Below are 16,192 nucleotides of genomic sequence, written 5' to 3'. Positions count from 1 at the left end.
AAACTTTTTATAATGATTTTTTGTATCGAAGATGGTGCAAGAAGTGACAGATCTACGAACAAGCACATTATTTAGCCAGGCCATTATAGAATTTTATATTGTTATTTAAATACAAATATATGCATCTGGATGGACAAGGCACCTTGCTCTGTATAACCCTGTGGACTCCCTCAGCTGGGGAGGAAGTGGAGTGAGTGCTGGAGATCTGCAGGCAGGAGCCACTGCCAGGACTCTCTAGAAGGAATAGAAAAGGAGATGCAATTGACCTCTCTCAGCCCCTGAATTGCTCTACTCCCATCCAAGGAGGTTCACTGGTGAGAAGCTATAGACTGCAAATCATCCCATCCTTCGGAGGGGGCTGAGTAGAGGAGGGAAGGATGTTTCTCATTTGCTGCCCACATGGGGTCCTGGCAGCTGATTTTCCTTCTGCAGATCTCTCACACAGATTCCTCTTTAGGGAAAACACTGGATTGTGAGTCCATCTCCCTCTTCTATTTTTCCTTTGGAAGGGAAGTTGCTGCAGGGAGCTGACTCAACACAGTCCATTCTCTACCCTCTGAGTTGGATCATGGATGGTGGTGGGACCCGGGGAATAGGTAAAGATTGGCAGTGGCCCTATCTGGATACATTTAATCCAGGTACTGAAGGAGTCAGCAGTCCCAGTCCCTGCATAGCTTCCCCGTGACCGGATCTGATGTGTGAGGCTAGAAGAAGACTTCTAGTAGATGATAGGCTCTTTCAGATCCAGCTTTTTCTGGAGCTCAGTGGGAAATTAACAATTTGATGAACTGGTTTCTTGTGTGGAGACAGGTTGTTGATTTGCTTGTTTTGCCCAAGTTGCATTGTAATGGTTAGCATTCTTTTAATGTTTATACTTTGGAAGAGAAATACAATAAATCTGGCTCAGAGTTTGCTTTTCTCCATATGGAAAGATGAAGCTGTCATCTGTCCAAGTCACTCTTTATTGTATTTGATTAATGTCAGGATCCATAGCAAGTTTAACCAAATTGTTACATTTTCTGTGGTATATGTAATCCCAAACATTTAAGTTATTTTCAGCTCAGTTAAAATTCCATTTAGAAAAAAAATGTGCTGTATACAATCAAATTTTCCCAATTTATTTTATTAAAGCTGTCAATTAGATCTAATATATTCTAAGCATGCTGTTGTTATCTGGACATATACCAGTTACAATCTGTATCACAGTTACTGCTGCCCCTTCTCAGGGTCTCACTGAATGCACCTCGACAGATGTCAGGCCTTGGGCCGCTATCTCTCCTGGGATTGAATTCTGCAATTCGCCCACACTTAGACCAGGAAACCATGACTATTTGCATTTGGAACCTGCAAGCCCTTTTTCTCCTAGAGCCCGTGACAGGTGTGTTTGCAGTGATACAGCCTCTTCAAAACAAAACATGATTTACTCATCACCCAAACCTGCCAAACAGGTAGAGCAAAACAAACAACCCCCCAAACACAATGAAAGGCCTACTCACATGCATACTACTTACACCTTGATAAGTTTCCACTCATCTTGGCTAACTTACCTCTCTGGCATGCAGAAACAACCTGTACTGAAGCATTGGGCTTCCTATCTCTGTGTCTGTCTGACTGTCAGTCTTTTCACTGATGCATCCTGGTCTCTCAGCTCACACAAAAAAACCCTCCCCTTTTCTAGGGTCTTTGAGCTGTGTGGTGCCCAATGATCCTAGGCTTAGCCTTGGGAGTAGTAGAATATTCTAGCTTGGCTGGAGTCAGGAAAGTAATTTCTTTCCCCAACTGATGGCCCAGTCATTGTTATCTTAACTCCGTTGAAGCTGTTTTACCTGTCAAGCTGTTTTACCTGTCATTGTTTTACCTTTCCTGGGTTCTCTAACAACCCCTTTACAGCCTCCTTTGAGTTAACGCTATGTATTCAGGTAGGCATCAATACAAAATTGAACAAGGAAACTGAGTCATACATAATACTCAAATAATACAAACATTTCCCCAGTTTGTCACAATCTGTATATACCATCCTTTTAAACTCCACAACAGTAATTCCTGTAATTTCTGCTGCTTTGAGTTAATATGACATTGAAGGTTCAGAGACCGCATTAAAAAAGGGCAAATATATACCCTATTTTGTACCTTGAGAGATTGAAAAATTATCTAAATATTACCTAATCTGTAAATAGTTTAAGCCTCCAAAAATCTGCATATAGCAATCTAACTATATTGCAAAATTATTTCCCAAAATAAAAATGTTCCAAACCATATAGATAAGTCCAACAAACCCTATTGCATACCTTTTCTGCCTTTAATATGTTAACTGAAAAATTTATAGTGGTGTAATAGTTGACAAAATACAGTATGAGTTCCCCCCTCCCTCAATTTTCCTTCCTTTCCCTCTTTCCATCCTACAACTCTCTCCTCTTTCTCCTCTGTCACAGACACACAAGTTTCTTATCTGCTTTTCTCCTCTAAATACTCCATTGAGCCCACTGACCCCATCCCATCTCCTGATCTTCCTCATCCCACTCACATCCCATCCCTTACTCTCTCATTCTCCTCTGGCTCTTTTCCCTCACAATGCAAGCATGCTTTAGTTCTCCCATCTACTCTCAACCTCACTTGCCTCTACAATTACAGCTCCATCTCCTTCCTCCCTTTCTTCTCTAAGCTCATTGAACTCACAGTTTACATTCACTGTCTGGAGTCCTCTCCCCCAGTCCTAGACCCTCTCCAGTTTGCTTACATCCCATGCGTTCAACTGAAACCTCTCTCACTAAAGTCTCCAATGACCTCTTTCTAGCCAAAGCCCAGAACTCCGTCTTCACCTTCCTTGACCTGTCAGCTACCCTTGATGCCATCAGCCATGCTCTTCTTGAGCTCTTGTCCTTCCTTGGTTTCCAGGACTCTCTTATCTCTCTAATTTTTCCTTCATTGTGTCCTTTGGAGGATCCTCCTCAACCCCCCCCTCCAGCTTTCTATGAGGGTTCCACAAGACTCGGCCTTTGGCCCTCTACTCTTCTCCCTCTGCACCTTGTCCCTGGGTGGTCTCATCTGCGAACACAAATTCAGCTACCAGCTCTATGCTGATGTCTCACAGATCGGCCTCTCTGCGACTGACCGGTCTCCTGTCCAAGCTAAAATCTCAGCCTGTCGTCTGACATCTTGTTGTGGATGTCTTGCCATGAGCTCAAGATCAACTTGGATAAAATAGAGCTCTTAATCTTTCCCACCAAGCCCCGGCTATCACCTGCTTTCTCCAACACCACTATCCTGCCTCAGACCCAGGCCCATAACCCAGGTGTCATCTCTGACTTGTACCTCTCTCTAGGTCCTCACATCCAGGCTGTATCCAAGTCTTGCTGTTTCTTTCTGCATAATGTCTCGAAGATATGGCCTCTCCTGTCCTTCCACACAGCTAAAACTCTTATCCAGGCTGTCATCATATCACAGTCTTTCCCCACTCATATCCAGTCAGAATGCTGCTGCAAAAACTATTCTCTTAGACCCTCACTTTGACCACGTCACCCCTTTCCTATCAAACATAAGCTGCTTGTCTTCACTTTTAAGGACCTTCAGACTCAGCCTCCCTCCTACGTATTGTCCCTCATTTGCTATTGAGCAGTCAAAGCTCACCTTTGATCAGCCTATGATGCCAGACATTTATTAAATTTTCAATCAAGAACTTTCATACCCTCTCTTATTCTACCGCTCACACTGGGGAGAAGGTCCCCGTAAACATCTACAAAGCTACCTCATTATCCTCCTTCAAATCCCTCCTTAAAACTCCTTTGCTGTGATGCCTACAAAAAACTTGACAGCAGTTCAGATGCTGGTGTGCTGATACCACTTCATATCATGCTGACCAATATTGTCTCATTGTTTCCTTGTACTTCTCCATCTACCTGTCTGTATCCATCTGTGGTCTCTTGTCTTACATTAGATTCTAAGTTCTGAGGGGCAGGAACCATCTTTTTGTCTTGTGTTTTTATGCAGCGCCCAGCACAGTGGAGTCCTGGTCAATGACTAGAGCTCCCAGGGGAGCTCTTTCTTCCTGTTCAGCAGTAAAGTCAACTGTGGTATGAGAGCTCCAGAATGAGCTTTTGATCTCCTCCTCTGCAATCATAAAATCAGTGTTTCAAAGGGGCACATGTATGCACTCCTCATGGATTTCACAACTGCTATGCTTTACCTCAAGATGGAATTTACTGAAAATATTTTTTCAGAAAGGTTTGTGGAATTGGGCATTGCACAATAACCGTACTCACTTACCTCCCTAGAAGATACTAACTATAAAGCTGACCTGCTTGGTTTCAACTGCCGGGATCTTCATACTCAGGGGCCGTCTACACTACAAACCTAAGTTGACCTATGTTAGGTCAACTTACAGCCACCGCCGATGTCCATACTACCCTCCTTCTGTTGGCGGTGTGCATCCTCACCAGGAGCACTTCCATTAACTGAAGAGAGGTGGTGTGGGGGCTCTCAGCTCCCCGCCAGGACCCCAGCTGCCCCCATGGGCTCTCACCTCCTCACTCCCAGCCAGGAATGGGGTGTAGCCACCTGGGGCTTCTTGCCACCTGGGGCTTCTTGCCTCTGTGCGTGGGGAGCCTCCGGGCAGCAGCCTGGCTGGGAGCCGGGGCAGCCAGCATGGAGCCGTGAAATTGACAAGACAGCCAACGTCAGGAGGAACAAGACTGTAACGTGTATGCCGACATAATTAGGTCGATGTAAGAGGCCTCAGTCTCTGGTCAACTATGTAACACATCAGCCCTGTGCTGTTAGGTATTTTAATGTGATTGAAGGCCTCCAGGGGACCTGCTTCATCTTCTAGTGGGGTTGCACACCAGCAGTACTGATTCCTGCCCAGCAGCTCCTTCCACCCCACTCCTCACTACATCTGTTCAGTTGAAGTGAAGTCTATTCCTCACTACAGCTAGGGGGCCCTGAATTCTGCTTGTCTTCCCTTCTCACGTGAGTGGGGCGTGACAATAAAATCTACTCCTCTTCTGTAGGAAAGGGTGAAGAATGAGATACTATTCCTCCCACCCCCAAACACAATGTGTGGAACTAAGAGAGAAAACCTGCCCTTCAGTGGAGAGGAGATGGTGACTGGTTTTGTGGAGGTAAAACAGATGTGGGGGAAGGGAAGTTGAGGAGGAGAGAGGATGGGGGTATATAATAGAAAGGAGAAGAGAGAGGGAGGATCTACCCAAGGGAGAAGCAGAGGAAGGGGAAAGAAAATAATAGGCCCAATAAAGAAAAACTGGGATGAAAATGAAAGTGGGAGACTGAAGGAGGAAAAAAGAGAAATGAATAAAAATGGCATGAGAAATAGCAAAAGCAAGAAAAGATAGATAACTGTAAGGGACTGACGGATGTGATCTCGGATCCTGTACATGACAGTGCACTGTGCTGACGTTAGACTCCTAGCACCACTGTCAGCTTAGCATAGCATTTATTTACAGCTTTAACAAATTGTGTTTTAGGGTATTTTTGTGCTGGCCATTGGTCTTCCACCTGACATATACAAGTCTGTTTATCTATACATGACACTCAAAGTCTGTAAGGACATAAGGACAGGTTAAATCTGCACTAATGTCATTTTCGTAGGAAAAAAAGATATTGCAAGATTAGTAAACATAGATAGCTGGTGCATACATTTCTCAGTTGTTTATAGGTAAATCCAGACCCCAGTCTAGCCAGGGACTCCTGCATGAAAGCAGAACCATTGTAGTTCTGTTGTACAAGGAAAGGAACTGAATTTGCAGGAGCCCTGCAAATGGGGTGTGTATTCTATGCAACCCAACTCCTAGGACCAATTCTTATCTCACTGACATCAGTGTAATTCCATTGACTCCAATGGAATTACTCCTGATTTACACTGGTGTAAATGAGATTAAAGTCTGGCCTCCTGTGAGCAGGGGACATGGCAGGAGAAGGGGTACCGGGGTAAGAGAATCTGTAACTGGTTGGATCATCTGGTTTTCCCCCCATTGTGGGGCCATTTGGACTGTGAAAAGTTTGGCCTCTTAAGCTTCTCTAATCCCCCCCTTTCCTAGACCTACTGTAGAGATATCCAGTACCCAGCTTGCTACTCAGTGTTAGTTCCCTGCGTTTATCTTTTGTAGCAACCGCTTTTCAGGTGCTTGGAAATTTAGCTTCCATTTCTGCTTATATTTAATTTAGATAATCTAGTAAAACAGATACGGCTGTTCATTTTGGAGTAGGAATGCTGCAGTCTTAAATCTGCTTAATAGAGGGAGTTTACATTTTGTTTAATTTGCAAATGTGGAGAACAAATGTTGCCAATATTCTGTTCTTTTTTCCTTGTATTTATTACTCTCAAAACATGCTCAGTGATTATTTGGAGGATGTTAAAGTAGTTTCCATGAAAGTCAATTAAAACACTTGATTTCTGATGAATCAATGAGCAATGGAAAAACCGTAGCCAGAATTCTGAAGTTGACCATCTTGTCTAGAATCTTTTTTGATAACTGGATTGTTTTTCCAGACATACATTTATTCTCATTGAGTGAGGCAGCTGCAGTGCCTGCATAATCTGGAAAGAAAAGCCTTTTGCCAAAGACGGATTTTTATGTTAACTAGAAAAGATCAAACCAATATAACTCGACTTTAATTAAATATCTCTCTGTTGTTTGCAGAATTTATGCGGAACTCATGTGTGGATGCTGGGTTGATCCCTCCACTGGTGCAGCTCTTAAACTGCAAAGACCAGGAAGTGTTGCTTCAGACAGGTCGTGCCCTCGGCAATATATGCTATGATAGCCGTAAGTGTGGAAATGTAACATTTTTTGTTGTTGATGGTGGTTTGGGGTTTTTTTGTTTTGTTTTTTACTGTGTCATACAGTTATAAACTCTGAGTCATTTCCCCCCCTTTCTTGCTTTATGTTTATTGCACCAATTGTTCTGATTTTATGGGACAGTTGAAATGTATCATAGGTGTGACAACTGTACTCTGCTTGTGTGACAGACTGGTTAAAAAAAAGACACCATTTCAATATCATAATATTTCCGGACATGAGACTAAAGGAAGTTTTTTTTCTCTTTAACATAATGGGTGAGATTTTCTAAGAGCATATGCTAAGCATGCAATTTGAGACTTGAATAACCACAAAACTAGGATTATTTTAAATTGTACTCACCTTTGGACCACATTGGAGGAGTAGGAAGGCAACATGTACTTCTCTCCAAGCCTCAAACAACAAAAGATGTGAGTTAAAGAAGAGACTACATATGTGGATGAAAGGTATGCCCTAATTATGTTGCAAATGCTATTGCATTCTTAAATAGATGGCCATGGTACCAGGACCATGCACGTATCTTTTTCATTTTTTTGTGGGCACAATAGGTTTTGCATTCCCAAATGTTATTGGGCTGAAATGTAATTGTGAGTTCATTTGCAAATTATGTACATGGTTACAGGATTTGCACAACCGAATCAGATGCAATGTTTTGAAAATGTAGTTCCATCTTTCTTAAATGTAAATATTTTGATCATTATGGAAAATTAAATTCTACTAGTTTAATAACATTTTTTTCATGAGATTAGATATATTTAGCTGGGCTCCCCTTTGATAATGCAATGGCTCCTGCTAGTGTTTGTAGATCCTATGAGTATATATCAAGAGAGAATAAGCTACTTAAACTATTATTGCATGAAGAGTACAGTGAAGAAGCAGAGTCCTTGGGAATGTGTTTATATTATAGAAATTATTCATACAGAATAACTAGAAAGCTATGGATGTCTGCAGATGGCAAGTGAAATGAAAACGTGAAAGCATTTTACTAGCTTGAGTTATTGTACCTTATTGCTTGTATCAATCATGTAGTTTTCTTTGTGGTTTTTGTCACCTTCACTAAACTCTCTGGTATTCTGACTAATGTTTGTTCAGTTAGATTGTATTAGTAGCTTCTTCATTACATTTGTTTCTCACGCTAGTTTGGAATTTTACATTTTATGTTGCTGTACATTGCTTTATATGTGAACTCCATGAAGTTAATCAGATTTGCCAATCTGGCAGTTGCATTTACAGACATCTGCTGCTTGAAGATGATAATATTTCATTCCCTTGTTTAGACTTTTCTATAGGCTGACTGATCAACTGAACACCTGCTTCCCAGTGGAAACTTCAGCAAGAAACTGTTGAGCTTTCTATTATCTTACTTATTTATCAAATTGCATTTCAGGCTCAAATGTGATCAGAAAGCTCACTCCATGGATGATTTATTTCATATGAATAGACTCTATGTGACTATTCATGTCACCTTTGTTCCCCGTACATTACTGCTTGAAAAATAATTAGGACACCAAAATGGTTCCATGCTGTCAAGTACTGTATAACTGCCCCTACATTTTGCATTGTCTGCAGGATTTGTTCAGTATAGAGAGTCTTTATTAACAGTTTTGTGTTGCTCTTTTGTTGAGCAAAATTGGCACTGGTAAAATCTACAGTAGGCAGTGATGTGTTCTGTATACCAAGTATAGCTATTTTCCCATAGATAGTAACAGTCTTGCCTATGTACTCAGGGAAGAGCAATGAATAAAGTGTAATAAAATGTCATGTAAATCAAGATTAGTATCTTTGATTAAATTAGACTAGACTACTACAGGGCTTATTTATCACATCCATCCTGCCACGACTTATTTTATATGTGTTATCATAGCCTTTAAGGGCTCTGTGTTTATATATACCAGTAGAATATTAAGTTAAGGACAAATACTTTGTGTTCATCACAATAAACATTTGATACAAATATTTTCCCTTATGACCATAATGGTTCATATTGGGAAACTATTTTCTCTCACAGTGAGTTCTAAGGTGTAATGAAGACAGAATATGCTGTCAAATATTTGTAAGTATATCGTGCACAGACAAAGTGGTTCTTTTTCCTTTTATTTGAAACAAAGATAGCTGTTACCCATTTGGTAAAAGGAATCAGTATTAGAAAGTTGTAGCACCTCTTTAACTCTACTTAATAATCTAAAGGAGTATTACATGTATTAATCTTCAAATTGAATTTTGGTGACTTTCCTAGCTAATTCCATGTAATGGCAAGTGAACTCCAGACACTGTGATTACAGGGTTCCCTCATCATTCACGAGGAGTGAAGCTATGGGTAAGATCTGCAAGTCATCCCAAATGAGGACTGTACAGGCCCATTATACAAAATCAAGCCCCTTCCTACAGATTCATGGCACTACATACATCTGTTGAATTGAACTGAATTGAAACCAGTGAACCCTGTGCACCCTGGTGAGTTTGCAATTTATGCTCAGAGGTTCTCTTTAGTTGCAGCTTGCATGGCACAAAGTGATTCAGGTCCCCTGTGTTTTAGAGGGGAAGCAGTCATGGTGCTCTAGAAGGAAATTGTCAAGGGATTTTCATCATTAAAAAAATAAAATTTGTTGCTCACTCCTGTGGGAAAAGCCCAGAGAAAGGGGCCCTGAGGAGAAGAGTTCCCCACATCTTTCCATTGGCATAGGAAAGGTCCCATTTCCCCCCTACCCCTCCAGAGGAAAGGAGGTGCTACAACTTTCCAGAATGTGTAGATCCCAGGGGATCTGTATGAAGGCAGAACCATTTCCACAGAAGTCCTGGTTGGACAAGCTATGGAGAGATGCTGCGGAAAAGTTAATGTACCATTTGTTCTTGGTGGATGAAGAGGTTTAGTGCCTCTCTAAAACCAAAGAGTGAGAGCTGTGCTTAAAGGGATGGAGGAGTAACTTCTGTAAATAGATCTTGGGGGGCAATCTGGCCTCTTTATTGAAAGCGTGAAACTGAAACTTGTTTCCTTTCTGATATTCCTTTCTCTCCCTTAGATGGGCACATACTGTTCCTATGGGGTTGCTTGTCAGTGCTGAGTCTTTAAAAGAACATTGAAACATTTGTTTGAGAAAAAACACAGAGAGAGAATTAAATGCATTTTGCAAATACAGAGAAGGGGGAAAAGTAGGTCAAGTTTTGGAGCGAGCAGCCTGGACAGTGTCCCTTTTAAGTTATTGTTATTGGCTCTGAGGAGATCTGCTTTATGTAATTCTCCTAACATCAGGGCAGCAAGCAGGGATAACTACAAAGTGGAGTGGAAGGAAGCTTTGCCAGTTCTGATGAGGTTTTTTTTTTTTTTTTTTTAATAGTTCCAGTCTCCCTCTTGCATCCAGAGATGAAAGAACAACTGAGACTGCCAAAAGTTTTGATCAAAGAAAGGGTTATTTGTTTTCAGAGAGCTTTTGAGGAATTAAAGTTTACTATACACTGTGTGTAAACCATTCAGTGCTGTCCTGCAGTTTTAAAACAATTGCATTATTGTTTATTTCTATAGTGCCTATAAATGTGCTAGATGCTTTACAGGTATAGACAGTTATAAGGCAGGTCCCTGCCCCAAAAAGCTTACAATCTAAACAGATAAAATGGGGAGATGAGTGGTGTGTCTCTCTCTCACGCACACACCTCTACCTACCTACCTGCTTACCTCTAGCCAATTAGCCCAAATTATATTCTCACTCAGACCTAGCGTTTTGTCAGATCTATATTACTAACACTTAATACCCATACCTTCATCCAGTTATTTAATGCTTCTAACCTGTAACTATTTTCAGATTGTTTTTAGCTTATAGTTAACTTCCCTAAATTTCTACACCTAATCAATTGAAACCACAAAACCTATCCTCCTGACAATTCATTCCTCACAATGCTTTCTCTACAAAGCAAGTCCTAAACTCTCTTTTGCTGCCCTCCTGGATTTGAATGCACCTGTCTGCACTGCCCAGGAAAAGCATGTTATTTAGCAAACTATGCTTAAACATAGTTTATGCTAGAAAGGAGCAAAGATGATTTCCCTGGCCAGTGCAGAGAGGTACCTAAGAATAGATTAGAACCTACAAGTGATCTTCCACCATTAACTCTAGCAATCAATGGTATTAAGTTACAGATTGTGCTACTGCACACTTTCTTCAGTTTCTTTTAGTAGCTTTGGAAGTCAAAAATAGACAAATCATCATATATATAAAATTCCAGGCAGCATAGGATGCCTAACAAAAAGAAGAAATGTGGAGTCACTGGTCTGTTTCTGTTAGATCATTTCACTATTGGTTTTGCTTTGCTAGATGAAAGTTTGCAGAAACACGAGAGTTACTCATCAACGTTCCCCATGGCAATGATCCATTAAGAAGTATACATACTCCTGAACATGTATGATATAGTGGTTGTACAGGGAACTTGAAGCTAGAAAATCTGGGTTCTGCACTTTGCTTTGCCTTAGACTTCTTGTATGACCTTGTGCAAGTGAGAATTCACCTGGAGATACCACAGTAATATCTAGCACCACGTTCAGGGCATACTGGCAGGGATTGGGGGTCTGTGGGAAATGAAGGAAAACTAACGATCTCCTCACATTTTTTCTCTAAATGAGACTATGTGGAGGGGGAGCAGTTGGCATCCACCATGGCATGGGCTATGTTTCTGCTCTAGAACCCAGCGGATACTGAGGCACAGGGATATCCATGAGAAAGCCCCTGTGTCTGTGCATCAGCTCTGGGCCTTCTTTATCCCCTTCCCCATCCTCAGTGATCACACAACACAAGTGATTCCCTTGCCACAACTGTCTCCAGACCCTCCTTAAAGCGGGGTCTTGGAAAAGGTAGAACGTTCAGTAGGCTATGTTATCTTCCCTGAGTAACCTCCTAGGGTTAGCAGAGACAGTGTGTCAGTATCTCCAGTGTTATGAAATGAGAATCAGTATGTTAGATGGATTCACACCAACCTTTGGTTAGGCTTATGTTGTTCCCATGAACCTAGCCTTCAGAAGGATAATGCACTCAGTTCTTGGGTGTCTCTCCTTCCTCCTGATCCATGGAGATGAGAAGGGTTGGGATAAGAAGGGGGGCGGGGAAGTAAAATCAATTAACATTGTTAAAAAATGCACTAATGAACCAAGTTGGCTTCCACAGTTGTCTGCTTGTCTCTAACCTCAGCAAAGGCTGGTTGGAAACTGGAGATAGAAAGAGCAGGGTGCATAGGCAGCTTGGTGAAGTGCCTGTAAAAGGATCAGACTATTCTCATGGTGGTTGTTGTTACTTTAGAGCATACAAGTCAAAGCATGATGGGGCATACAAACGTTTAGCATATCCGGCACGTAAATACCTTGCAACTCAGGCTATAGCAGTGCCATGTGAACACCTATTCTCACTTTCAGATGACATTGTAAACAAGAAGTGGGCAGCATTATCTCCTGCAAATGTAAACAACCTTGTTTGTCTTAGCGAGTGGCTGAACAAGAAGTAGGACTGAGTGGACTTGTAGGCACTAACATTTGACATCGTTTTATTTTTGAGCGCAGTTAAGTAAAAAAAAATTTACATTTGTAAATTGCACTTTCACGATAAAGAGATTGCACCACAGTTTTTGTATGAGGTGAGTTGAAAAATACACCTCTACCCCGATATAACATGAATTCGGATATAACGCGGTAAAGCAGTACTCCGGGGGGGGGGGGGGGGGGCTGTGCACTCCGGTGGATCAAAGCAAGTTCGATATAACGCGGTTTCACCTATAACACGGTAAGATTGTTTGGCTCCCGAGGGCAGTGTTATATCGGGGTAGAGGTGTACTATTTATTTTCTTTTTTACAGTCAAATTTGTAATAAAAATAATAATATAAAGTGAGTAATGTACACTTTGTATTCTGTGTTGTAATTGAAATCAATATATTTGAAAACGTAGAAAAACGTACAAAAATATTTATAATACATTTAAATTGATATTCTGTTATTGTTTAATGGTGCAATTAAAACTGCGATTAATTGCAACTGGTTTTTTTAATCTCACGATTAACTGCAATTTTTTTTAATCGTTTGACAGCCCTATTTGAAATATAAAAATGAGAGCACTGGCTTATGTGAAATAGAGAGAGCTGCAAAAATCATGCCAGGCATCTTTCTTTAGCATGACTCATACCAGAAGTCTTGAGTCTTCCCCACTCAGGCCTTTAGCTTTCATTTTTAAATGTGTCTGAAACATCCAGCTGTATTGATAGGTTATATAAAGTCAGAAATACTTGCTCAGTCCTCTAGCTTTTAAAACTTAAATTAAAAGAAATTTAATCCTTGTAGCAGGTGTCAGAGTGAAAGCCATGGAGCTTGAAATATTCTTTCCAGAAGATAGATACGGAAAATGAAAAATTCCCTACCCTGCCACACCATGATAGGTGTCAATAGTACTCTTCAGGGTCCCTCTCCGTGCCATCTAATCCTTGGCTTCTTTATGAAGAGTGCTAGGGTGAATGTTATCAACTGTAAGAGGTGGTTTTGGGGACATGGACCCCTGCCTAATTAATCACCGCAAACCACTAACTCATTTCACATAGCCTCTCATCTAACAGCTGTTTGGTAGCTCATCTACTGACCTGGGCAGGAAATTAACTGGTTCTCATTACTCATTTCACAATCATCCATTCTTTCACTTTTGGTCGCCCCAGACCTACTCTATAGAATTCAAGACTCCTGGCTGAATTTTAGATATGTGCTCTGGGACACAGTTCCCTTCCTTTTGCATCGCGTGTGACCATCATCACTATGCCACTTCTTGCAACAAATTCTGTATGTTCATCTGCCTCTCTTTTGGGTATATAGCACAGCTCCATTGCCAGAAAGAGCCAAAGTACAGAAAATAAGAAATTCTTCACACTTATAATTATAGACATGGAAAAATACTCCAAAGATCAGGAGATTAAATTAATTTCAGGATCTGAAGCAGAGAGAGACAGTCTTAAGAAGTATAACATATTGGAGACAGTGTACAAATTAAATTTACTGTGGAAAATGGCATAACCTCTCTCAGTACCATATGGAAAACCAGCAGAATCCTAGAACATGACCTGTGTTGATAGTCTTAGGCTACTTGTCAAATCATCTTCATGAAGATCACCCTCTTACATAACAGCAGGGAGCATCCTGTGGCAATGTTTGCTTTCCAGTTTTGTACTGAATCTTATAAAGTACAAATATCACCCACTAATCTATTTCTCAAGGAAATTATGAAATTGAGACCTGTTAATGAGCTTTTAACTCTTTCTGTGAACAATTGACAGTTTGGGAGTTGCTCACAGAGCTTGCCTTGCAGTTTCACTTTGTACAAGACCATGTTACTGTTAGCTCTAATTTTTCTTACGTGTACCAGATGCTAGAAGATTGTAGGTTTGTTATGATTATGAGGGAAATAACTGCATTATTTTGTCCATGCATCTGCAACAGAAGTATTGCATCAGCAAGAGATTGAGCATGCCCTATGCATGTCAAAATGCATATATATAGTAGTACTTAGCAATCATTAACCCTACACACTCTTGTGGGGAAGGTAAATATTATCCTCATTTTACAATTGAGAAAGCTAAGGCAGAGTGATGAAGTGATTCTCCAAAGCTACAGAAGGAGTCAGTGTCGGAGCTAGCGGTAGAATTCAGGAGTTCCCAGCTTGCAGTCCTGTGTACACACTACTAGTCAGGGCCTCTATATTATTTGCAGAATCTAATGAAGAAATCCTGGCCCTACTGCAAAACTCCTGTTGACTTCAGTGGGCCCAAAACTTCTGCTAGTAATGGGTATCTCTTAACAGTAACTTGCAAAGAGGAAAACACAGACAAAAAAAAATCTCCCACAGGTTTGTACCCCTTTGCTTCTTTAAAATTCACGTAGAAGGCCCAAAAATGTTTTCTGGGGATTTTTTTTTATTATTTTTAAAGCAAGGGCTGGGTTCTGCTTGCTTTTTACGGTAGAACTACTGGTCTTTCCTATCCTGTTTTTCCAGGAAATATGGATAACTGGAAAACTCAGATTTATGACAACCCTGATACCAAGAAAATAAAATCTGATTAAGTGAGATAGGAAGGGATTTTTTTCTGAAAGGTTTAAAGGGGTTTTTTTGTGTGTCAACAGTTAACGCTCATGCTGTAAAATCAGTTGGAAATTTTTTTATTTTTAAAAATTCTTAATATGGAGGCACCAACCAAGATCAGGGATCCATTATGCTAGGAGCTGTACAAATATATAGTAGTAAGACACAGTTTCGTCTCCAAAGAACTTATAATCTAAATATACATTATGGAGAGAAGATGAGAAGGGAAATGAAGACACAGAGATATTAAAGGACTTGCTCAAGGTCATGCAGCAGGTCGGTAGCAGTGTTGGAAATAAAGTCCAAATCTCTTGACTCCCAGCCTGGTGTTCTATCCACCAGATCTTGCAGCCTCTCTAAAAGAATGTTACACATTCAACACCTTCACCCCTTCAGTTAAGGACTAAAGTCTACCTACACTCTCTAAAGAAGACCGCTAAAAAAAAAAGGGAGACAAAACTTGACATTCCTGCTATTTATAAAAGGTTAAAATAAAATTAAAAAAAACAGGAAAAAAATTTGGCCTTAATTAATCTTAAAGTAGCAAAAAAAGAGGCACAAACTTCTCTCACCCCTCCATTTGCAATAACTCTTTTCAGGTCTTGTTTTGGTCCCATTGACATAGCATTATTAGGCACTTCAATAAAACTGTCCCGATTGCCCATTCCATAGGAAAACATGGAGGATGAAGAATATACAAGTTCTCCTTGCAGTTTTCCCTGAATCATTTAATTAAGGAGGCAGGTTTGTCTCCTTGTTAAACTTGCAACCCTAAATCTTTCCCCTTGTACATTTCCATTATCATACAGTATAACTACATGATCATACTCTGGTTTTAAAATAATACAACAAAGTATCTTTTTCTACAAACTTAGATACAGTTATTCAGCATCTTAAAGTACTGTGTATTATGTGTAGACCAGACCGACCAAGTCCATTAGTCATTTATATGACAGGTATACTATTATCCAGTTTTACACAACATGACACGCTATGGAGTAACAGTGAGTTTGTTCTCAGACAGGCCACCTAAGTTTGCAGCTAAGTTAAATGCATGTGCTGAATTGCACCTGAATTGCAGCTGTTAGAAAAGAAAAGAATAGTACATGGCTGCTGACTATATTAAAGTATATCCCGTTTGAGGGGGGAAATGTATCATATATTATTATTATTTATTTGTATTACAGGAGCAAGTAGAGGCTCCAGCCAGGGATCAAAACTCTAGTGTGTTAGGCACTGTACACACATATAACGAAAAGAGAGTGCCTGCCTCAAAGAACTTCCAGTCT

General features: G+C 40.5%; 1 protein-coding gene across 1 annotated transcript in view; it reads left to right on the top strand.

Annotated features, from left to right (window-relative positions):
* The first annotated feature begins 6,656 nt into the window (after positions 1-6,656).
* Positions 6,657-16,192, top strand: part of RAP1GDS1 (Rap1 GTPase-GDP dissociation stimulator 1) — a 64,871-nt gene continuing 55,335 nt past the window's right edge. Inside the window, exon 1 of the mRNA XM_065404760.1 lies at positions 6,657-6,782. Within this exon, the coding sequence (XP_065260832.1) occupies positions 6,662-6,782 (121 nt within the window). The 5' untranslated portion in view covers positions 6,657-6,661. The remainder of the gene's footprint in view (positions 6,783-16,192) is intronic.

This window comes from Emys orbicularis, chromosome 5 (assembly GCF_028017835.1).
Source record: "Emys orbicularis isolate rEmyOrb1 chromosome 5, rEmyOrb1.hap1, whole genome shotgun sequence".
In the NCBI taxonomy this organism is placed as follows: Eukaryota; Metazoa; Chordata; order Testudines; family Emydidae; genus Emys; species Emys orbicularis.
The sequence above is the reverse complement of the archived record's forward strand: the minus strand, read 5'-3'. Positions and strand labels throughout refer to the sequence as shown.